This window comes from Blennius ocellaris (assembly GCF_963422515.1).
Source record: "Blennius ocellaris genome assembly, chromosome: 4".
Classification (NCBI taxonomy): Eukaryota; Metazoa; Chordata; class Actinopteri; order Blenniiformes; family Blenniidae; genus Blennius; species Blennius ocellaris.
The window spans coordinates 21,532,763-21,556,820 of NC_137653.1; the positions used below are offsets into that span (position 1 = coordinate 21,532,763).

General features: G+C 42.9%; 1 protein-coding gene across 2 annotated transcripts in view; it reads right to left on the reverse strand.

Annotated features, from left to right (window-relative positions):
- The window catches only part of slc25a26 (solute carrier family 25 member 26), a 63,612-nt gene extending 48,035 nt beyond the window's left edge, over positions 1 to 15,577 (reverse strand). For both annotated transcript variants that reach the window (XM_080495578.1, XM_080495577.1), the window contains exons 1-5: positions 15,438 to 15,577; positions 12,758 to 12,914; positions 10,585 to 10,709; positions 3,937 to 4,041; positions 2,601 to 2,648 (exon numbers count right to left, since the gene is read on the reverse strand). In XM_080495578.1, the coding sequence (XP_080351704.1) occupies positions 2,601 to 2,648; positions 3,937 to 4,041; positions 10,585 to 10,709; positions 12,758 to 12,914; positions 15,438 to 15,470 (468 nt within the window). In that variant the 5' untranslated portion in view covers positions 15,471 to 15,577. The remainder of the gene's footprint in view (positions 1 to 2,600; positions 2,649 to 3,936; positions 4,042 to 10,584; positions 10,710 to 12,757; positions 12,915 to 15,437) is intronic.
- Positions 15,578 to 24,058: the final 8,481 nt, after the last annotated feature.

Consider the following 24,058-nt stretch of genomic DNA (forward strand, 5'->3'; position numbering starts at 1 on the left):
AAACCCGACGAAGACACTCTGTAGTTCATCTCTTCTTCCGCTTGTCATCTGTCTCTAACCCAAAGTGGAATCATTTCCAAAAGGAGCCACAGCTGTGGAAACCTCAGAGTCCGAGATGTGTCATCTGATCCGTCGGTATCAGTTTAAGACCCGAGTTAGCGGCCCTTTCCTCGGGGCCGAACGCTCTGATGGAGGAAGCTGAGAAGGGGATCAGTGGGGGGGTCGAGAGGAGGAGTCGGATAAAGAGCAAACAGGGGCGCGGTGAGGTAGGACCTTGGATGGAGAGGTGTTTCATAAGCCCTGCAGCCAGATCCTGAACCTCGGCGAGAAACTCTGAGGGTCAGATTAAGGAAACTATATGCAGCACTGGAAATGCAAAGACAACCTAATATTGAACTTCACTCTCACTTTACTGAGTCAATTACCTCCGTTGTCTGTGCGCTTCTCGAGCTAAATGTTCAAAAACGGGGAGGAAGTGGCTTTGGGACTGTGTGTGTGAGATATCTGTGTTATAGCCAATTAGACAATGCTCAAGGTGCCTGAGCCGACGCTGTCAGCTTCACTTACACTCGTCATTCCTACAACCCTCATACCACCTCGCTGCTTAAATTACTATCTAATAACCCAACGCAGGCTCATTACTCCAGCTCAAATTGTAGCAGTTTGGATCAAATTCGTGATCACCTCACAGCTCTTTAGAGCAGGAAAAATAAAGGGCCTGCCATAAAAAACTCACTAACTGCAGTGCATAAATGTCATAAGGCTGGATTGGTAATGATGGGAGGGGGAGAGAGAGCGAGAGAGAGAGAGAGAGAGAGAGAGCATGAGTGCTAATCTTAGCACGCCATCTAGTGTCGATACTGAGTACAATCCCCAATGAAGAAGAGAGAGAAAAAGACGATGTCACACAACTCGAGTCACAACCAGGATGGAAATCCTGCGTGTTTTCATGAGGTGATCACACATCACCACATATCAACAGTCTCACATGTGAGACCTCGATGTGTTTCTGAAAGTGCAAAACAAATTCTGACTGGGGTTAATTACCAGCACTTAGTTGTTTTTTTTTTTTTTCCAAGAGTAGGATAAAGTCATTTTTCACTGCACAATTTTCCTCAACCCAATCTGAATCTCATCGATTTCTTGCTCTGTTCAGCTAGAACCCGAAAGATGCCGACTCAGCAGACGACTTGACAGGTTCTTTTAAAGAAAGGCTTCACCGCGATCAAGATTAATGTGGTGCAAAAGTAAAAAGAGTTTAATGCCTATTAGTGAATGGGTTTAGAGAAGTGTTTTCAGGTGCAACTTAAGGCCTCGGTGGGCAAACCTTTGAAAGGTGCACACTTCTCTCGAATTGTTTTCTACATGGATCCTCACACATCCATCCATAAATGTGACACCAGGAACGCCTTCTAACAGCTCTTTAATGAATATATAGCATGGAAAAGGAGGATCCCAATTAGTGAGGCAGCAGGAGGGGGGGGGCACCACGCAAACAAACTTATCTTGACAGAGTCTGCTGGCCGAAGGAAGGCGATGGGCGGAAAGCGACAGAGGCCGAGAGAAAATGAATTACCTTCCTGACACACGTCAAAGCCAATCACCGCCGAGCATCCTTCGCCATTCCCCCGTACCCAAATCCTTGCCTCCGCCGGCGCCACCGCCGTGTTTCATCTGCCGGTGTTAGTATGCACACGAGCCGCGCGCCAGCCTCCAAATGTATTCATTTATTCAGAGCCCCTCCGAGAAATCACAGTGTCTTGTTGTCCTTTTTTTCCCCGGCTGTCCAGATGGAATTTGCGTGAATAACATCAGTTTAGTGAGGCAGAAAATAAGTACAGGCTAGCACAGCAGAGGGGACTAGATTACGCCCTAGCCCCCACCACCCAAAAAAGAAAAAAAAAATGGTGTCACCTTCATATACTTCTATTCTATCTCGCTTTCCCCGCTATCCTTCCCAGTACTATTAAAACTTAGCGGGTGAGAAAAGCTGAGAGATCGCCACAATTATTTTGTGTTATCATGCACTGCAGGTGCAATTAAACAAGGGAGGGATCATGAATCAAAGAATTAAAGCAGCTTTTCCATTACAAAAAGGTGAGCGGGCCATCAAGGGAGTGCAGTCATTTGCTCATTTATCCCCGTTTTGTTTTGCATTTATAACACAACTAATTGCATTAATTAATCAGATGTACTTCGAAGAGGAGCCGGTGCATCGCCAGCAAGTAATTGACTGAGATGGAAAGTGAGCGAGGAGGAAAAAAAAAAATCAGAAAAAAAACTGTAAATCAATATTCCCAACTTCAATAAACCCCAAGAGAAATTAAAATGTCTTCAATCAGATGAGTGGAAAGCCCTGATATCAATCCAAGAAAGAAAAAGATCAAAAGACGGCTTTTATTGGATGAATTGCTGTTTCGAGTATAAACTCTTGAAATGGATTTTCGGAGGAATTTGTAAGATGCACTTTGCAATTACCTGAAACAGTTGTGAGATCTGCTTTCAATCAGGAATTATAGGAAGTCATCACTTTCACTGCTGGGTGGCACAGAAACAAAGAAATGAAGAAGGAATTAAAGGCAGAGAGGGGAAACACTCACCTCTCTGAGGACTGTGCTGCCGTATCCTCTGTACAAGCCTCGAACTCCCTGCACCGAAACACATTCATCACAAATACATTCAGGAGCTGATTTCAGTTTGATTAATTCAGTAAATGTCGGTTTGCCTCAGTTTAAAAAGAATAAAACAAGAATTAAATTTACAGCAAAAACTCAAACAACTCAAAAACAAATATTTCAGAAGATTTAATATTTCATTGGAACAAATGGCCAGACAGAAATTCAAGTTTAATAAACCTTGTTATTCTTATAAATTCAGCCTTCATTGCCTCCAGTGGCATTCTGCATTTGAATTAGTCCTGATAGCTTTGCAGAGTTATATTTAGAAAAAAAAAAAGAAGAAGAAGAAATCATACTTCCCCAACAATAAACGTCTACTCTGTCCCACCTTTTAAGGTGAGTTTACATCTTAATATCCTTCTGATGGTGAGGCTGACTGGATGTATTTAGATTTTTCATCTGTAATATTGTAAATAAAATGCCCAGTGAGTGAGTGTTTCTGTGTCATTCACCCACATAAAGTCATTGCTCACACAGAAATAGTTTTCAACGGTGCACGTTGTCTGTGATTGGATGGTGGAGCTGCAGAAGTCATGATGAGTTTATGTGTATTAAGGTCTGTTTGTCATCCACTGGTTAGTTTTTGAATTTACTACTTTACACAAGTTGTCTGGGAGTTATTGTTTTACAGTTAGATTCTGGGTTCAGATCATCAAAAATCAGTTTAAGGTTAAATCAAAGAGGGGATTAAGTAGAGGATATGGGTGAGTAGTAAGGAGCTATAATTAAGAACAAGTCCAAAGCAACTCCTTATCTTATTAACATTTGCTGTTAATAGTTAAAACGTGACTGCCATATGTGAATCCTACAGAACAAACAATTATTCAAGTCTGGTTTCAATAAGTATTTTAGAAAAACAACAACTGGAAGACAGTTTTTGGGACGTTTAGACTCATACTTCTAATAAATAAATAAATGAAAAGTGATCAAGTTAATACAGAGTGACAGCACCTGGCGTTCTCATATTCTTTCTTTTTGTTCTACATTACTCTTACTGCCATATTAGCAGTGTTTCACAGGTGGACTGTTACTTTTTTTTCCAATATCCAACATCACCTGTGCCATCAGCAATTGCTTGAGTGCGTGACCTCCTTCTTTAATGTGCCTGCATGTACTATTTTAAGCTTTGTTTTATTTAAAACTTGTGTGATCATCAACTACAAACTGGCTTCTGACTGATCAGTCAGAATGGGAGCGTGTAATAATATCAATAACCATGAAGAAAGCGAAAAGTGTCCTTTGGTTGGCCACCACACACCTCCTCTCTGAGTGTAACCAGCAGCATGTTGTAGGTGGAGGATGAGGGACAGGCTTGTGTCCTCTGCTTGACGACCTCTGTGGGCACCCGGATCAGACACGCCACCTGTAGGACGAAAGCAACGCAATCAGATGGGAAAAGAAAGACAGGTAACACAAAGTCTCATTTAATTTGCTTTTAATATAGTTGTATTGTTGTGAGAAATTGAAAAAAATGTGGAATTGTCCCACAATGTATACACCTATATGCACACGTACGCACACAAACGTGATGTTTTTCACCATAACTCAAACGAATAGAATTGACTGATCTTCCTTCTGCAGCACTTCTGTGTTTGTCTCCATGGAGGAGATAAGCAATTATTTCACATGTGTAAACAGATTTGAGTGGCCACAACAGCAAAACACACACACACACACACACACACACACACACACACACACACACACACACACACACACACGCGGCTGCCGTTGGCATCCTCTCACTGTACATGACATCACCTTCTGTATGTTTTCACTGCGTGGCAGGCGGCCATGATATGGCACGGTGCGAGGAGAGCAATCACATGAAGCTGGCAGCCTAATGGCAGCTTTGGTTTGTTTGCAATAGGGCCAATTAACAAAGTGGTACGCGGAGCGGGTTTGTCACTGGAGCAACAGTTGCCGAGTCTGTGAAAGGTCACGGGGCCGACTGTATCAGTGTCTGGACTCCGTGCTTCCATTGAAGGCAACTGATGGATCCCGGTACGCATGCACACCTCGGCAGCCACACTCCCTGCTCAAGTTGCAGCCCATCCACCATATGTCAACAAAAATATGGACTGCCAACAGCTAGTGAAGATAGACATGAATATTTATGCTTCATAACTCCCATCGTCCTACAGGCAGACAGGCGGGCAGGCACAGCTGCCCACCTGGCGACTTGATTTCCCATTTATCCTGCACCGGAGTGGAAACGCCGGCTAACGGCAAGCAATCTTGCAGAGCGATTGGTGAGCCGCCCCCCCCCTGCTGTGACTCCCCTCAGTCACACAGATGCCAGTCTGCCAGTGCCACCCTCGCGACGGTGCCGCTGCGCCGGGTGGGAGGCAAAGGAAGAAAGAGTGATGGAGGCACTTGCAATAGAGATGAAATGCATCCTTTTCCTTTTCCATACTGATGCAGAGTTTGGGCAAAGAAGTGGGGGGGGGGGGGATAAAGAAGATGTGGAAGATCTTACTTCTCTCCAAGATCCCCAACAGGATGAGTCAGCCCAGCCCAGCTCAGCTCAGCTCAGCTCAGCTCAGCTGGGCAGGGCAATGTGGAATCTTCAAAACCTTTTTGCCGACAGAATATTTAGGGTTTAAGACCTTCGTTCTAAACTTTCACCAATTCTTAGTCCTTCTACAATCATTACATCAGCCTCAATGTCAGTGTTGATGAACAAAACCAAAACAACCTGATTGAGTTTCTCTGAGAAATTTACTGATTTGAGATGAGAACGACAGCGGTCCACTCTGACCGAACCGTGGTGCAACACTACCACCAAGTGGAGACACTGCCAACTCCTGCAAACTACGTCTATGTGCGAGATCTCATTTCGGTGGACTTATCATTGATAACACAGTGTGCATCGCATTTGCCCCCAAAACAATCCTCCAAAGGGCCGGTTTAGGCAGCTAAATGGAAAGAAAGTGGCTATGACAAGTCATTACGGACGTAATTGGATGGGAGACTCGGCGTTAAAACGGCCTTTCCTCCACTGTCACGGCAGCGGGAAGGTTGGGACGAGACGAAGATTATGCCAAATAAATTAGAGACATTGTTTTTATGGGAGTAATTTCAGCAGCATGAGGTGGGAGGTGGGAGGTGGGGGGTGGGGGGGAGGGGGGGGGGGGTGAGTTGAGGATCAAGTGTGCCAGTTGAAAAGCTGGAAACAACTGCAAGACGATCAAGGCGCAAAGACGAATGACTTTGAATCAAGTACCTGTCAATAATGAAGACATATTGTATGGAAGAGGCGGGGGGGAAAAAAAAAAAGAAAATGTCTTTGTGATCTCATGTTTAGAGGAGAGCTGTGGGAAGACAGACAACTGTCTCCTCACCTACTTTGTCCTTGAGTCTCTTTGCCTTCCTCTGGCATGGAAACATATTATGAATCCATTGGCAGTCTTTGAAATTCCTGTTTCCATTTATCTTTATTTACAAGCGGTTGGATTCGTCAAGCAACCTTCATTAGGAAGCCGCTTGCTTGTGATTGAAGCCTTTCAGATTCCGGCAGCCCGTTGTCGTTAATCCAAACGTCTGAGCGCGTTTTCAATTTCTGGCGCCGGACCGCATGAAAAACAAGGTAAGGGGCCGACGCTCAATCACGGGGCAAACCGCGGGAAGGAATGGGAAATTAGCGGAGACTCACAGCACATTATGGGCATAGCCAGTGAATCAATCCACAGGCGGGACTCATTAAGTCCCCAAACTTCTTCTACCCTCATCCACACTTTTAGGGCTCATGGCCATCAAAACACAGTGGTCAGTCTGGACCAGCATTTCCATTTGGCACCAAGACAATAACAACAAGTTAGAAAAGCACACAGGCTTCAACTATGTGGTTTTATTTGTAATTAAGAGTGGCTGAGATTTGGGAAAATGTTGGAAAATGAGCAGACTCTCACTTCCCCCCCCCCTCTTTGATGACTACAAGGCCAAATTTGTTATTGCAAATTCAAAAGCTGACAAGCGCAGAACCGCAGGCTTTAGATTTTGACGCTCAGGATGCGACAGAGCGCCAAGAAGCCGGAAACTAAAAGGGAAGAAAGAAGGACGGAAGAAAAGGTCATGAAGAAAAAGGGAAGGGATGAGGACACTGCATGTCTCCAACTCTGAAACAACAGCCAATAAATCACCGAGCGTGTTGCCACTCGATGGCGATGCATGGATTATTTTTCAGTGCCAAGTTAAGTGGCTGCCAGTTTCTTTTCCCCCACAAACACCAACACCACCCAAAGAAAAGTCCTCCCTTGTGCACGCTCCTTCTTACTGTCCCCCTATCTTGTCATGTCACACTGTATTTTCCAGTACATCCTCCCGTAGACGAGTGGCGTTGAAGAAGGGAGGAGGGGGCCAGAGGGGGAGGGGGAGGGGGGGGGGGGGGGGGGGGGGGGGGGTTGTAGATGCGAGAAAAGCCCGCCGCCTGGCCTTGACAAATGAGCTTTCAGGGTAGACGTCGAGCGAATGGGAATGAAGATAAATCTGATCTAATGGCTGGATAACAGCCTGCTAGAGCCTGACAGACGCCATCAGCTTACACATTCTTTATGGGAGCGTCCTGCCACTGCAGTCGCACAAACACCGCGACACTCGGCCTGTTGGGGCGGGCGGGAGGATTTCTCTCATAGTCTCGACTCTCGTGTCGGTCCTTTCTCCCCCTCCCGGTGCTGTCCTGCTTTCTGTCTGTCCTGCTTTTCTTTCCAAGTGTGGCCATGCATGCGTGAAGTAGGTTAATACAGAACTGGGATTAATTATGACGTTTGAAGAACCAGTTTCTGAGGTACGTCCACCTGCGATCCAGAATTCTAATGAAGGATTTAATTAGTTCTTGGAATTTTAATTTAGTCTTTTTTTTTCAAGCAATTAATTCCTATATGTTGATGGGGCTTAAATGGTTTGCATCCCCACTTCCCTCTGAAGAACATTTGCTCAACAGTAGGCTTGACTATAAAGATAAAAACTGCTTTGACGCAAATGTCCTCTTCTTTTCTTTCGATTCCTTTTTCAATTTTTACTCAGACTCAAATGTGAGCCACATCTCCCTCTGGCAGGACCAGAACAGACTTCCACTGAAGTCCACATCTTGTAAGTTAGTGCCAAGTCGTCCACAGAGGGAGGCCCCCTGATGGAATTAGCAAAGCAATCAGTCCCATAAAGCTTCTGTTGCAGAGTGGAAACAGTTGGTAAAACCCAACTAAATGGACTCTTGAGGAATGGATCATGAGCCGGGGACCAGATAACAAGTCGCTGACTTGTGAGTGGGTGCCTGACCACACCCAGTGCACGATGAGAGAAAGACAAGCTGGAAAACCGACAAAACCGAAAAATAATGCTTACTTTGAAAACTGAATGTCACATGTTGACGAGGGATTGAATTCCTCTTCCTAAATTCATTACATTATTGCTTAAGGCAGAACAAGACAGTAGTCAGAGGCGCAAATGCATAAAAATCACATAAAAATGAACACAAGCAAAGTGATGCACAGCAGCCACTGAAGACATTGGCCCCTAATTTTACTCTAATTGCCCTCACAAACACCCATGCACGCCCTCAGCCGTTCCTGAACGTAATATAAAAAAATGATGTTGACCTCCAGTAATGAAAGATTTAATGGTATAAACACTGAATACAAGTTGGACTGCTCTATAATAACATACGTTTCTGAAAACAATCGAGCTTGTTACAATTTATGTTGTGACGATCACGCAATGTGAATGAGGACACGATCACCCAAACTTTTTATAGAAAAACAATGATTCGATTATGTTTTTGCAGACATGACTGTCATTTAAATATAACCTCATATCAAACACGTCAACGCTAACAGGTTTGAAGAGGAGGAGGAGGAAGACCAAGGTTATGAAAATCAACCCCAGGCCATCCTTTAGCCATCCAGTGAGATGTCTACTGATGGTAGTTCTGAAAAAGATGTGTGGGCAAGAACTGGTCCCTTTTCTTTTTCTGAGACCGATCTGGAGATCCAGAAACGTAAGTGTTAAGGTCACGCTGGAGGTTGTCAATAGCAACATCAAACCTGTCAAGACCTGGAGGGTAACCAAAAACAACACAGACGTCGCCAGATTAGCTCAAGATCATTCGGAGTGGCACATTTTTGTGGATACCCTTCACTCCTCTGAGGAGCAGTGGGGCGAGGCAAGTCGTAATAATATACCAAAAAACCAAAAGCAAGAGACTGACACCCATAAACTCCAGAACTCCATCCAGTTATTTTACAAACTGTAAAATCATCCCACATTCTACCACAGCCAGAGATGGTGGGTAAGAAAAACAGGACAACCGGAAAATAAACCTGCACCTCAATCTTGTTATTATCATGACTTAATTGACCTTAAGCTTGCTTGAGAGCAAGCAACAAAACAATAGTTTCTCATTTCTGCTGTGCTTTAGGCAGTTTGGCTTGGTCACAATAAGGAACATAAGAAGGAACTTCACCTCATTCTTCAATCAGAAATGGTAGATTTATATTAAACTACAGTGTAAAGGCGCAGGTCACTGACAAAGACAAAACAGTGTGCTATTGTCTGTAGCATCTGACAGAAACAGTCAACATTATTCTAATGCAACAGCGTGAACAGTAAACTATTCTGGATTTGACTACTTTTCTGTGTACTAACCAACAACTTAAACAAATGTCCATTGCAGCTGGAGCTTCTGCAACTTTTCTGATGCAACACGCTTTAATTGAAAGTCATTCACAGTGACTGAGGAGAACCCGCCTCGTATGTGGCGGCTCTTGCATCACGGCGCAAACGTTCAGGCGTTGCATACGACTCGGGGCATGGCGAGGGTAGGCCTTTCAAGGCTAAGCCTCAGGATTACTGTCTTTGAACAAGATGCACCCAGATGCCAGAATGCAAGGGGGGTGGGGGCGGTGTTAGATGCCGCCCCCGCCCCTGCTCTGCTCAGCTCCGCTCGGGAAGATTTGGGCCTTTGATGTACTCAAATCGCGAACGGGGTTAAAGGTAGTCGCAACCTCTGCCTGACCTTTCACATCCATGCGCACCCATGTCAGTGATGAGGAGCATTACAAAAAAAAAAACTGCTCTGATTGCTAAGCGCTATCCGGATTGACTAATGCAGGAAGGAGGCTTGAAACAATATCTGACACCTGATGAATCTGAGCTCTTCTGTGGGGTTCGAAGGCATAGAATAATCCCCTTCCATAAACATGCAAAACTTGGCCAGATTACATCTATCCAAAAAGTCATGAATACTGAAGACCGAGCATTTTCGCAGACGGCCTGGGGTACAGCGGGAGGGGTCCCCTTCTTTCCATAAACTGCCACTTCTCTGCCGGCGCCCCTTCGTGCCACTGTGAATACCCATCGGCCCCCATGTGGCTGGAATGACTACGGGATGCACGGTGAATGACGGGGGAAGACGGGGTGGGGGGGCGGGATGGGCTGAGGAAATTGCGCTGCTCCTTGTTGGTTTCGAGCCCAAATTCCCAGGACTAAATTGGCAGAGTCTGGGGGTCTGGGCTGGGAAAGTAGATGAGTCAATAGGCAGTAATGAGATCTTATTTACCCAGCTGGTGGGGTGCTTTGGGGGGAGTGGGGGTTTAGGGACAGGCCTGAGGAAGCCCCCTTAACTCACCCAGCTGGACCCTGAGGCCAACAGCCAAAACCACATACCCACCTCCCCTTCGAAAAGTGGCCTGTGAAATATAAAAGGCAATAACATTAAGAGGCACGTCGTGTGGGGACAGACAGTGGTGGGAAAGAAACAACAGGGGCAGGAAGACAGAGAAGTAATAACAAGTGCTTAAGACAGCTGGGGCTGCTGAAGACGGAAAGAAAGCACGCAAACAGAAAACGCCGCCAAACTCGTGTGAGAAGAGAGGAAACGGCGAGAGGACGAGGGGACGGGAACACTCACGATTTCTCCCAGGGAGGCGGCCAGCATGTGAGTGACAGGTGCCGCGTGGTGCGCCGCCGCCGCCACGGCCCCGCCGCTGCCGAGGAGGGACTTGGTGCATTCGTAGGTGACAAAGAAAGCAGCAGCTGAAACCAAGCAGAACCACAGCCATTTAAGGCCCATTAGTCAACCAGCATAGAGCAATTAATATCCCTCACTACCACTGACAGGGGAGAAGCCGAGGTGTGTGTGTGTGTGTGTGTGTGTGTGTGTGTGTGTGTGTGTGTGTGTGTGTGTGTGTGTGTGTGTGTGTGTGTGTGTGTGTGTGTGTGTGTGTGTGTGTGTGTGTGTGTGTGTGTGTGTGTGTGTGCACTTATAGTAGATGTAAAAGCAAAGAAAGTTAAGTGTGTGTCACTTGAAAAGAGTTTCCAACTTGGACTGTATTACCAAGTATTACCCTCAATTTTAACTTGATTGTCGATCTTTGTGTGTCATCTACATTACATTTTTGTAAATATTCTTTCATTCATGGACACAAATGACAGAAGGACCTTTTGAGTCACTGTGTTTTACTTGAAGCTATGGGGCCCGCCAAGCCACCAAGAAAATGGTAAAAAAAAACCTCAAAGAAATCGCTGATTTTATTTTTGGATTTTTGCCGGTTTTGGCCAACGAGCCTTATGTTTGACACCCTTGCTCTCCAGCCACTCCAAACAAATACATTTAGGCAAACACACAAATCATAAGTTCATGACTAAAATGCCGTTGCAGACTGCTCAATAAAACTAAATTTAAAAAGTGCATTACACCATCAAAAACAAGTCAAGCAGATTGCTTCACACGTCTTCTCTTCATACATATCGAAACCTCAAGACTGTTTATTAAAAACTCCTCTGAAAAAAGATCTGAATATTAGTGTAAAAACCCTCCCATACTGATGTCTTGAAACTGTGATTAATGTCTGAGAAAAGAAATACTTGGTTCACAGTATTATATCAAAAAAAAAAAAAAGAAAAGCCAAATGTCAGCACGCCTGAGGAGATGGAGCACGAGAATGTTTGATATTTTTTCTTCTCCGGTGGCTGATTAATATTCTGTGATCAACAAATCACAGCATTGAAGTCTGGTTTTAGCTCTAAATAACTGAGGTACGTTTCCTTCACAGCTGGAAAAATGAGAAAAAAAATGCACATGCACTTACAATTCCTTTACAGTCTTGTTGTTTATTTGTTTGTTATCAAGAGTTTGAAGTGAATTCAGGTTTTGTGGTCATAAGATAATTTTTGTTGGATCGTTTTTAGGATCAAAATTGACTTACTAGTTTTATAAACCAGTGGGTAGGTTATCAAATATTTTGCACGTAAACCGGGGTTGGTGTTTGTGTATATGAGCTATAATTTTTGCTTCTTAATAGAATCTATATAAATAAATGATTTCTGCAGATTATGCTCCTGCTGAGGCGGTGTAACACTGCATGACCTTCTTCTTGGCCTGAACTGAAGAAATGCGAGTCGTTTTAAATCTACATCATGTTTCTTCACAATAATTGATTTCAGATTGAAGAACGTGTTGATTTCATCCAAGATGGACAAATATCATTATCAGTGTTTTTTATTCTCAGTAACAAAGCTTCTTAGTTGACGTCACAGTTTATCAAACAAAGAGCCTTACTATCAAAAGTTGTTATTTTTGATACACCTGGCTGAGTAAAGTAGTTCAGCATTCATCAGAAGCCCCTTTTCTAAATGCATGTATTTGAAGATCTAATGAACATGTTCCCCTATTAGACAGGATTGATTTGTGATTTTCTAAACATATTTCAATCATGAAATTGAATTCAGCAGAAAGTTGTTTTGTAGACATTTATGCAACGTTTTAATGAGAAAATACTTTGATGGATAACAGATTTTAATCCCACCTCTGCTTATGTGTTCACATGATTGCAAAACGATGAAGAAATAAGTCAAATTTTTTTTGATGAACTGCCACACTAATTATGTTGAAATTTGCACTTTAACTCCTCAATCAAGAAAATAGAGCCACAAAAACGACAACATTTGACACGAGAGTTATTCTGAAGCTATAACAACGAGCACAGTGCACACAAACTCCTCATGGGCTATCTGGGCTATCTCTGCTGTGCACCAGCGGTTAACGGTGGAAGTGTATCCGAGTACTGCGCCGACGGGCTTACCGTTGGGGAAGGAGCCGACAGCGGCAGATGGGACTCCGGCGTAGATGCCCCTAAAGCCCCCAGCCTTGTAGAAGCCCTGCTGACTCTGAAGTCTGGTCTTAATGGTGTCCAGGGGGAACAGGGTCAGATCCACACACATCCCTGCGCAGCCCCCAGCCTGCAGAGACACACACTCTGTGAGACACTTCCATACAATATACACCTGTGTATGTACCATATGCACCAGACCTCTACTCTTTCATGTATTTATAGAACAAGCTCAACATGTAGCCAATAGTCGAGTCTTTAGCTGTTGAACGTTGCTGTTTGGATTCATCCTAACATATTTCTTTATATTGAAGGAAATGCAACTTTCTTTTGGTTGCCAATACTCCACTATGCTCACCGGTTAGGAGCCAACGATTAGTAGCTACAGATTGAAATGGTGACACTCCTCAAGGGCTCCATACTGATGTCATTAGCAGGCATAATGCTTAAGCAGTTAATCAAGATGAAAATGTTCACTTTAGTCAATTTATAACTACCGCGCAATTAATAAATAATTATTATTATCTCCGTTTTGAACCAAATAGTTTAAAAACAAACTTTAGTGTTGCACATGTTCCACCGAGCGCTGTCTTTATTTATCAAATTAGCTATTTTTTTCCCAGTTTAACTCATCACTGGATCTGTGTGTTGGCAGGATTCTAAACGGTACAAATGACAAGGAGAACAAAAGTAAAGCAATACATAGAGACTTATCTCAACTTCATTAAACTACTCAACACCACTATGTGCATAAAAATTGTTGTTTTTATGGATTATCATTTATGTTTTCATAATGAAATCCAAACTATAGGACCAATAGTCACGTTTATTTGTGTTCAAGGATATGAGCATATATTAGCGTCAAATGGAATATTGTTCATTTCTTAAAAGACAGTTTTTGCACTAATTTGCACTGATATCCAGATTCAAACACGAGCGCAGACAATATCCTATTTCATTGTTTATGAATTCAGTTCACACTCTTGTACACATCACACTCAAGACCTGGTTGATATATTCCTTCTGTTGTATTCTGCTGCTGCAACACACATCGCCTGCAGAAACAATATACTGTATTTACAAATAGAACACAATGAATCATCATGTCATCATGTTGAGTGTCAGTCCCTTAAAAATATAGTCCTAATAATCTGAAATAGTTATTTCAAATTAATAAAATATTTTTTTTCCTCCCTACTGTTACTAAGTAAATTTGATTGACCCAAAAGTGGTTCACGACTTTTCTTTGGGGTCACATCATAAACACTTCCACACTAATGCACAAAGTTGACCTCTAGTCGACACACACTATTACAAGTTAAAGAAAATCCAAATTAAATAGCAAACACAGTTTGTTATCTGTTTCAATATCATACTCAATGACTAAAGAGGCTTGTACAAACCATGTACAGCTAAACCTTTTGCTGAATGGTAATAAATGCACTCCAACAACTTGTGCTTACTTGAGGTTAATTGGTGAGTGTAAGAGACGGTCCCTCTGTGACTGCCCTGTGATGTCCAGGGTGTAGCCTGCATTTGCACATAGTCAAGTGGGAGCGGCTTCTGCACTTCACAACCCCAAGTTGGATAAAACTCTTTGGAAGACTGATGAACCAGACAAATACAAGAACTAAGATATATTATTTTAACATTGTCAAGCAGCCAAACCTAAAATGGTCTTCCAATGTGCCATATTCAGACAGATAACATAAAATAGATTTTATGAAATCTTACACATTAATCATGATGTTAGCTACACAAACAATGAGAACTTGTTTCTTTCAGTCAAAACAGAACCACAATAATTTCTTGTCATATTGAGCTAGAAATCTGTGTATAATTATGGACTTCAACCTTAAATTCAACAACTACATTCAGACAAAAACAAAATCAGATTAGTACCATCTCCAAAATATTTCAAAGATTAAAGGATTTCTGACCAAACACGATTCAGAGAAACCTGCTCATGCATTTATTTTCATTAATCTGGATTAATGTAACAGTGTGTTTAAAGATCTCAGTAAAAAAAACATATATATACAAATCTGTCAGACATCTGCAGCTCATCCACACTGCTGCAGCCAGAGTCCTCACCAACACAGAGAGTGGAGCAACATTACACCTGAGCTTCAACCTCTGCAGTGACTGCCTGTGCATCAAAGGATCCAATTCAAAATCTTACTTCTTGTCTATAAGTCTGAACCGTCTTGGGCCTCAATACATCTCAGATTTACTAATAGAATATGAAACATCTCTGAGGTCCTCGTGAAGAGATTCATTGAGTGTTCCTAGAGTCAGTTGCAAACTGCTGACACCCTCACTTCTTTTAAACCAGGACTTAAAACATCTTATTTGATTAGGCTTTCATGTAAACAATAGATTGCACTTACTCTATTACCTTCATTTTAATAAAGTTTTTACTTAATCGATTCTCTATTTATACCTTTCCTAATCACTTTGTTTTCATACACTGCTAGCACATAATTATGTCATATAATTCCTCAGAAAGGGACTCTTTGCATCCTTTAACATAGATTGTTTTAAAAACTGTGGACTCTACAACATCACAGTTGATGCACACACAGCATAAGCTGATCAGAGGTTGACTCTGTTTAAAGCACGACTCTGAGGGAAAGAGAAACCTCCTGCTTACCACCAGTGACGCGACGAACTCTTGCTTCTCCATGTTCCGCTCACAAATGTTCCCTTTCGATCTTGTAGCACGTAAAAAAGCAGCTGCTGTTCATTGTCTGACACTTTACAGGAACTAAAACATGCCTGTCAAGGGCGCCGCCATCTTGGTACGTCGCTTCCGCATGACGTCACCGTGCGTGACACGAGTGGCGCATCGTCTGACGTTGGTTTAAAATTGTAAACTCTGCGTTGCGCAGTGCAGAAACTGCATTTATTGGGCAGAGTGTAAGGTAGACTTACAGAAATACTTTCAAATATACATTCTAAAATACACATAATCTATGAATCTCATAACTGATGTGAACACGAACAGTAAAGATGAATATTTTGAACATTATATTATATTATATTATATTATATTATATTATATTATATTATATTATATTATATTATATTATATTATATTATATTATGATAGACTGCTATTAATAAACTCGGGGTGAAATGTATGTTGCAGATGTATGATTTTCCTTTTGATGAGATGCAGACATCCAATATAAGTATCATAAGAATTACATCCCACTGGAATACAATACATACATGTTCGTGACACAGGTCGCAGTGCAAACTCACCAAACTCATAAATTAAAACAACAAAGTGCCGGAAAATACAATATGCAAAGCTAAGAGCATTTAATGTGCAAATATTGAAAATACAAATGAGGTTTTAATACAGAGTTCAGATATTGCAGCTATTGAAGTTTGAAGACAGCTGCTGAGTAATTAGTCTGATCTGAACTAATGTAACCAGTATTAGAATCACAATACTCTATAACAGGTTCCTCTCACCAATGATAATCAATTAACCAGCATGCACTGTGCTGCTAATGCTTGTGAGCTGGTTTATGTTGGGGTTTTTTTTTGTTTTCTTTAATATAGTGACTTCTATACATGTGCACATATACAGTAACTGAAAATGGGTAGGAAGGAGTACAACCTGAAACAAAATGTATTTGTATACATGTAAACATGTAACCTGTAAACTCTACTGAAGGCCTACAATCCTGGACTCGAGTTATTTCTCACATGACGTTTGTTAAAGTTCAAGTAAATGTTATTTTGTTTCCATCGCAATGAGTCGAATGATAATAGCCGAGGCCGGCAGCGTTTATCCAGGCTCACCTCTTATGACCTGCTGTCTGTATCTGCAGTGCTGTGGCTGGAGGACTGGATCACAGAAGGGCTGAGAGTTGATTTACAGTCCAAAAGCTTCTCTTACAAGACTCTCTCATCACCAGTCTTGTCGTCATCGACAAATTCATCTGACGAGGACTCATTATCCCGTCCCAGAGTGGATGACTGGCCTACAGGTTCCCCCTTCTCCAACTGATGAAAAGAAAATAAATTGCTGAGCTCCCCGAGAACATCCCCTCTCCCTGTCTCATCAATGACAAAACCGGAGGTGGAAAGGACACCTAATTTAATGTAACCTATTACAGTGCGAAAGGGCAGCATAAATTCTACTTGATCTTTTTATTAGACCACCAAAATGTGCGAAGGAATAAATAATAAGCTGCGTTTCTGTTTCCAACCTTCACAGGCTGCCGCTGTCATCCGTAAGTGTGCAGCCTGATATTCCCGCGCCTCACCTCTCCCTGGTGAGGCCTTTGAGTTAGCGTGCTCAGGTGAGTGTGTTCTTTTCCAGTGACGGGCCGACTGGGTTATTTATGGGCTGCTGTCAGCCAGGCAGCGCCTCCTATTAGGGAGGAGCAGACGAGGGGCCACCACCTCTTTATTCAGCCCGGACCCAATGATGTCTGGGCTGAGTGCGCCCAGTTTGAAGCTCGGTGCCCGCCATCCATCTTGTTGAAGCGGGTCTCACAGGGTTTCCCGAGCCTCAGCTGGTTTGGGAGCAGGTTTCTATCTCCTTCTGAACGCGGCCAATAGCATCACTTTACCTTTCTGCAGCTTTTATTGTCTCCATGCAGCACTTCATAAGACACAGCTCAGAGGGTGATTGTGGGAGGATTTTCTGGGGGGGGTTTGCTTTGTTAGCTTCTTTTATTCTTCCTTTTCACCCTGCTGAGCATTTCTAATGGTTATTCATGGTGCAGGTGATGTTACATTACAGCCCTCCCTTACGGGGCAGATTTAAGCTCACTCGGTGCAGCACATTAATTCTGTGCCATACCTGAAATTGATTTTTTTTCCTCCCCTCTTTGCATTGTTGTGGAGAAGTTTGCAGTGTTCAGAGTCCTGTCTGTTCCATCATGTGAAGCCATTTATCACCCTGTCACAGCCTGCCCTTGGTTATTGGGATTTTTGTCATTTGTGGTCTAAATGCAGTATATGTTTAAGTCTCAGTGGAGGGTTGTGTACTTTAAAAATGTACAAGTGATTGAACAGTACATGAACCATGAATAGTAGTTTACTGTGAAGTTGTTGTTTTGGGTTTTTTTCCCCCCACTGACTCTTGCGACTGAATTGTGTATTTTTAGGACAGAGGTGGCATTTCTAGCTTTCAGCTCATATGTATCCCCACTGGGTTATCCTGGCATCAATAATTGAAATGTATCCACCAAGTGGGTTTTAAAGTGGAGGTCAATAATAATTGGAACAATGAGATTAGACAAAATCATGTGCATTTCTGGCCAACAGGACTCCATTTTTCAATCTACCATCAGTTTGAATACAGACTGGATGTTCACAGGCTCCTTTTACGCAATAATGTTTTCATGTGAAAATGCACAACTTTCGTTGCATTTTGGGAGTCTGGTTACATAACAACACCCTTGGAACCACTGAAAAACCACTTTTAGGAAAACATTCCCGACTCCGTCGCTTTGTAAATGGGGGAGTGGGAAACACCACTTTTCTAAAATGCTGTAACTGTGCATGCGCCCCACGGCCATACTGAATAGGTGTTCTCATGCACAAGTAGATGCACAATAACAACACTGGCGGCCTCCAGAGAGGCATGATTCCCAGTCCATATCCTTATAGTGCATTGTTCTTTGCACACATGTGCATCTTAAGTGTTTCTGCAGTTTCCATGTAAGTGGAAATCCTTTTCAATAGGTGGTCATGTAAATGTGAACTTTTCTGTAACAAACATAGCGTTTTCACTTGAAAAGTGCAGCTCGCACAGGTAATTAGATGTGCGTCAAAAATGTCGTGATGTCCATGAATGCTGATTGGAGTTAGTTTGAGTGGTTATGCTTGAACAGGTCAAAAGGTAAAGTATTACTTATTGTCATTGTTCACTCCCCACCATGCTTCAGGATATCATTCCACCTTTTATTTGTCTTTTCTCTTGCTGCTTGTTAACTTCATTCATTGTGTCTCTGGAGGACTTGATGCACGCCTTGATGCACGCTCGTGCAGCCTCTAGTTTAAAGTCGAGGAAAACTTGTTAATGGAGCCGAAACAGTTCCGCACCGACGTGATCCATGACTTTTTGAAGAAAGCCCAGCAAGCATCTTTGGAGTTTATCCGCGGAAGAGAACGTAAAAGCCAGCTGGATGAGAGTAGGAGTGCTTGGTTACCCCTGTGTGAGGTCAATGAGAAGCACCCAGAGTCTGGGCAGATTTGCAGGGAGCACCATTGATCTTGACCCACTCAGAGTATGATCTCAGAGATAAAAGGCAGGAGACGAGAGGGGGAACTTATTCACTGTCAGCCACGAGTCAGCAAAGGGCAATTCTAGCCTGCAGGCTGTCTTTGAAAAACTGAAGGGCGAAAGCGCGGAGGATTAAGCCACGAGGTGGGGAGGGAGAGAAATGCAAGCAGCCATGAGGTTTATTGTAATAACACAGAGCTGGATTGCTTCGCCTCGCCGTCAGGAGCATGTAGGTGACAGTCAGAATAAACTCCTGAGTCAAAAGGTCATGTGACTTGAACAGGCAGGAGGGTGTTTGGAGTTCCACCCGAAGTTTCCATACACTTTCACCGCCTCATTGCACTTGTACACCTGCGCCTTTTCAGACAGGGCAGATTACTTTTTGTTTTAATTGTTTGATTTAATTTTCGTTCTCAAGGCCCTGGCTGCTCTCTTCGGACACAGTTACAGGACAGCAGTTGTCACTTCTTCGTCCCCTCGCTTGTAATTTGAGGAAAACACCATCTGTAATGGCCGTTATTTGAGAGCCGAGAGAAACGCGCATCTTGACTGTGACACGACACTATTATTCATGAGACAGGGTGGTCGAACATAGCTCCTACTCATTAGCCGGCCTAACATTTGCATCATTAGGACACCGCAACAGCAGGGGTAGGGGTGGAAATGCGACTAAGCACCTTTCAGGAAACTCTTTGCTCCTGCTCTCGGGATGATAGGCTACACGAGTCTGTGACAGGGCGGCGAAATGAAGAGGAGGGAGCGGGTGACAAGTGTGAGCGGAATGAGGAAGGTGCCATGAAGGGAGTAGAGGAGAATAGAAAGGTTAGGGAGAGAAAGAGGAGAATAAAAGAACATTCATTATAAATTCACTGAATCGACAAGCTGTCAGGCTGTGCCGCTGTCCATGTTACATCTAAGCCTGTGCTGCACTATTGACTTCTACGTCACACACAAAAAACTTTGCAACCCTGTTTCGGCGGCATCCAGATCACCTGTTTTGGTTCTGTATGTTCTCCCAGTTGACTCCTGAGAGCCCCTTCATCCCTACCGGACCCCCAGTGAAATCCGAGCTATTGATCTCCAGGGCTAAAGATTGATATATCTCAGAGAGGCTGAAGAGGCCTCATGTCTCTTCTTCTTGCTCACAGTACCAACACCGAGGCTGATTTGCGATGGATCACGCTGATCTATTTTACAGCGATACCCAGTCTGAGATCAGCGTGAGCCTGCTGTGGGTGCAGGTGAGCCGAGCGAAGGGCGCCATCACACACCGCCTTCAATTGTCCGGAAGGCGTGTAATCGACTCCGTGTTCTAGCTGCCTGGCGACCACAACACAAAGTCAGTCCCTAACAAGAAAATCAATGGAGAAATTATATGTCAAAGGTTGACAACTGATCCTGACACAAGATGGGCAAGATGTAATAACTTGTGTTAATTTTAAACACAGACAGGTTGATTGCAGCACCAATACAGCACCATGCATCCCTCAATTATATTTATTCTTTATTATGTAATTTTGTGGTACTGAATGCAAAGATTTTTTTATTTTTTTTGCCATATTCAGCCTTAGACGTTCTGATCCTTAAAAAAATGCAAGTGAGACCAATTGTGATCTCAGACAGAATCAAACCACTTGAAACCAGAGTGAAGCTTTTCTGAAGAAAAGTGCTGAGTTCCATAAAAGCAGAAATGCACTACCAGGAAGCCGCTTAAAACAAAATGATCTCAAAGGAGCTATGGCATCTATTTATCACAACTAGTGTGGCTGACTTTCTCCCTCTGCTGGCGTTAACCGACTGGCCTTTTTGCTGCTTTGGCTCCATAGTCACAGATGACACTTGCATTTGTCACGGCCTTAGAGCTAAGGAGGAGAAGGTGAGTGCATCCAGACTCCCACACTACACAAAGAGAGAGATTTGTTTTGCAGCATCCTGTACTCTTTGATAAATCACTGTGCTGGGTTTCACATTTTTTTTCTATTTCATCATATTGCTTATTTTTGCATTTTCTGTTGAGAAACATCTTACTACCCCGGGAGAGGTGATCTCTGCAGGGTACATTTACTTGTCTTGTAAAGACAGAACTTGAACTTACAAACAAAGCTAATTTTCCTCAGATCCTTTCCTCAGATCCTCAGACTTAAAGAATATCATGTTTTCATGACTGTGTTGACAGAGATTCTCTGGCACCTTGCAGAGCCCTGTGCAGAAGCGCTTTCTCTCATGGTATGAAACAGAAACAATTTAAAAGCTTCATCTGGGTGAAAAAAGCTATAATGTGCTCATTTCTCCTCCCATGAGGCTGGAGTTTAATAACTCACAGGAGTTGAGATGTGCCTTTCCCACTGGTGAAGGTGACCAACAATGACACTCAGTAAACCAAAGACAGGGTGACCGCCTGCAATGTGTTTATATTTCATTTAAAGGTGCAGTGTGTCAGATTTAATTATTGTCTTTTTTGTGCATTAGGTGGCAGCAGTGAGTCACACTAGTAACCACAACTTCTCTTGTGGCTCATAAAAGAAACCTGTAGTTCTTTAACTTGAGGATCTGGACAAATACAATTTAAAAAAAAATGTAATCCCTAGTTTACCTAGAATCTGATGCACTTTAAATCTGGAGCTACACTTTCCAATACAAAGGTCTTAAAAACGTCTCCCGCTGCGCCTACTGTCATCTCCACAGTGGATGTGCGGCCTGCTAATCGGCCACACCGCCGCTCCAGGCCTCCACAGCCCGGAGACCAAGCGAGGACAGGTAGATTTCATCATTGCTGACAGTCGTGCCCTTCAGGGGGCTGCAGATAGATCAATAAAAGCTGGTCCCTCATCTCAGCCAGAATGAGAAGGCTCTGAGGAGATGCTGTGGCAAAAGCATGTCCTGGACTCTTTGTTTTGCGTGGATCGATTCAGGACATGCACATCAAATATGCACACACACACACACTCCACTGGTTGAGAGAACCTCCCTCCTGATGCACACCACGCCTCTTTGATTATGCGTGTTTCAGATGTTAATATGTTCTGCTAAATGTCCACGCACTTGCTCATTTCTGACCTCAGGAACGGAAGGACCAAGCGTTCCATTGTCTTCATTATTGAGATGTCTCTCGTCCCTTAACTCTGTTGGGCACTCCAGTACCAGACAGGATGTCTTCCACAGCTCTGGGACTTTGTCTGTTTGAAGACTTCTATTGAAGATCTACTGGAGGGGCCCTGCCTGTTTCAGATAGCCTGCTACTACATCTTTCCTCTATTCCTACTTCACAGATGTGGAAAGTAATTTTTTTGGTTACTGTACTTGAGTAGTTTTACATTCTTCAAACTGTCTCATTTCTCATCTCAGCCTCTGTGGGAGCAATCCAGAGTCACTGAGGAAAGATTGAAGCTGAGGGAAGTGATCAGCTTACAGTGATCAAGTCCCATCAATAATGGCTGAATTATAAATTTTCCAAAAGTCCGGAAAGATTTAAATAGAATTCAATGTTTTATTGGAAGTTTGGCCATTGGGTTACTTGATTGCTTAATTTATAAATTAATTTAGTCTCTAAATAATAACTATCAAAAAAACATTGAACCAATGAATAAGTGATAATGTGTGTGTTTGCATGTATAAACAAATATAAATAAATAATGACTCTCTCATCCAACACTACTAGGAAAACATTAAAGAAGGGTTAAAAATTCAATGTGTGAAGTGAAGGTTGGATTTCATTTGTAATTTGCATGTTTTTATTTGAGGACATTTCAGAATCTGTCCCGTTTTACTTTCGGGACTGGATCTTATTCCACTTTTGTATCATTTAAGACTTATTTTTGTGATTTTATAGAAGAGTTTATGATCATATAGCAGTGGTTTCATCATCCAAGATTCATGAGTTAAACTATTGTGTGGAGATTGTATGTTTGATGCACATGCTGATTATGACACCACTGTGCAGCCTTAGCTTTTACCAGCATCAGTAAATCACCAATATGACTCCAATTGGCTAAGAGTGACAAATTGTACAACTATTTGGTGATAGAATCATCACAAAAATCCACAAAGACATTTTTCAGAAAGGATTTTGGGCAGCTTTATACCTTAAATGCACCTGAGCTGAGATATCGGTGATGCTGCAATTAAAGGTAGCAAACTAGCATTAGCCTCAAAGCCATGCCGTCAGGGTGAGTTTTTAAAAACATGTATAATGCAACAGCTATAGGAGAAGTTGTTGTTGTTTTTTTTAATTATTATTTCTGCACCACAACAAAGAAACATTTTTACTTTAAATTCAAAGGTTTTCATGGCATCTTGAGCGTTTCGACTTAAATCAGGCCATATGTGGACCCTGAAGTAAAATGTCTTTTACACTCCTGTTCTCAGGATTGCGCTGTCTATGCCAACAAGCGATTCCCACAAGCAACACTTTATGTGTGTGTGTGTGTGTGTGTGTGTGTGTGTGTGTGTGTGTGTGTGTGTGTGTGTGTGTGTGTGTGTGTGTGTGTGTGTGTGTGTGTGTGTGTGTGTGCGTGTGCGTGTGCGTGTGCGTGTGCGTGTGTGTGTGTCACCTCCTTTGTGAGTCAATGAAAATAGAGGAGCTGCATTACAATATAATATGCACAAACATGCTTGTTAATGCAATCCTGTCTATTCTGTGTGTGGGTCCTGAGACCAACGTGGATCAATCGTCATACTTTCATACTGTCATACTGTCATACTGTCATGCTGATATTTGATTCATCCCTTCACGGGGTCATATTACAGTCCTGATCTGAAACACACAAAGAAAAAAACCTTGTAGTTGAAATTGTCATGCTGTCGAGGGACGAGTAAAGGGGAGCGATTATCTGAGCATGACAGGAGAGATGACACTTCAGCATTAGCATGGCCCTCTTTTCTCCACATTCACCTTCAGCGCACACTGGAGAACCCTGCCAGGGCCTGGAAATTAGAGCATCATCCACACTGTGATAGTGATCAACTCCTCGCCCCTGTTGCAGACGATGATTATGATTCAGCAACATAAATGTTACATCAGA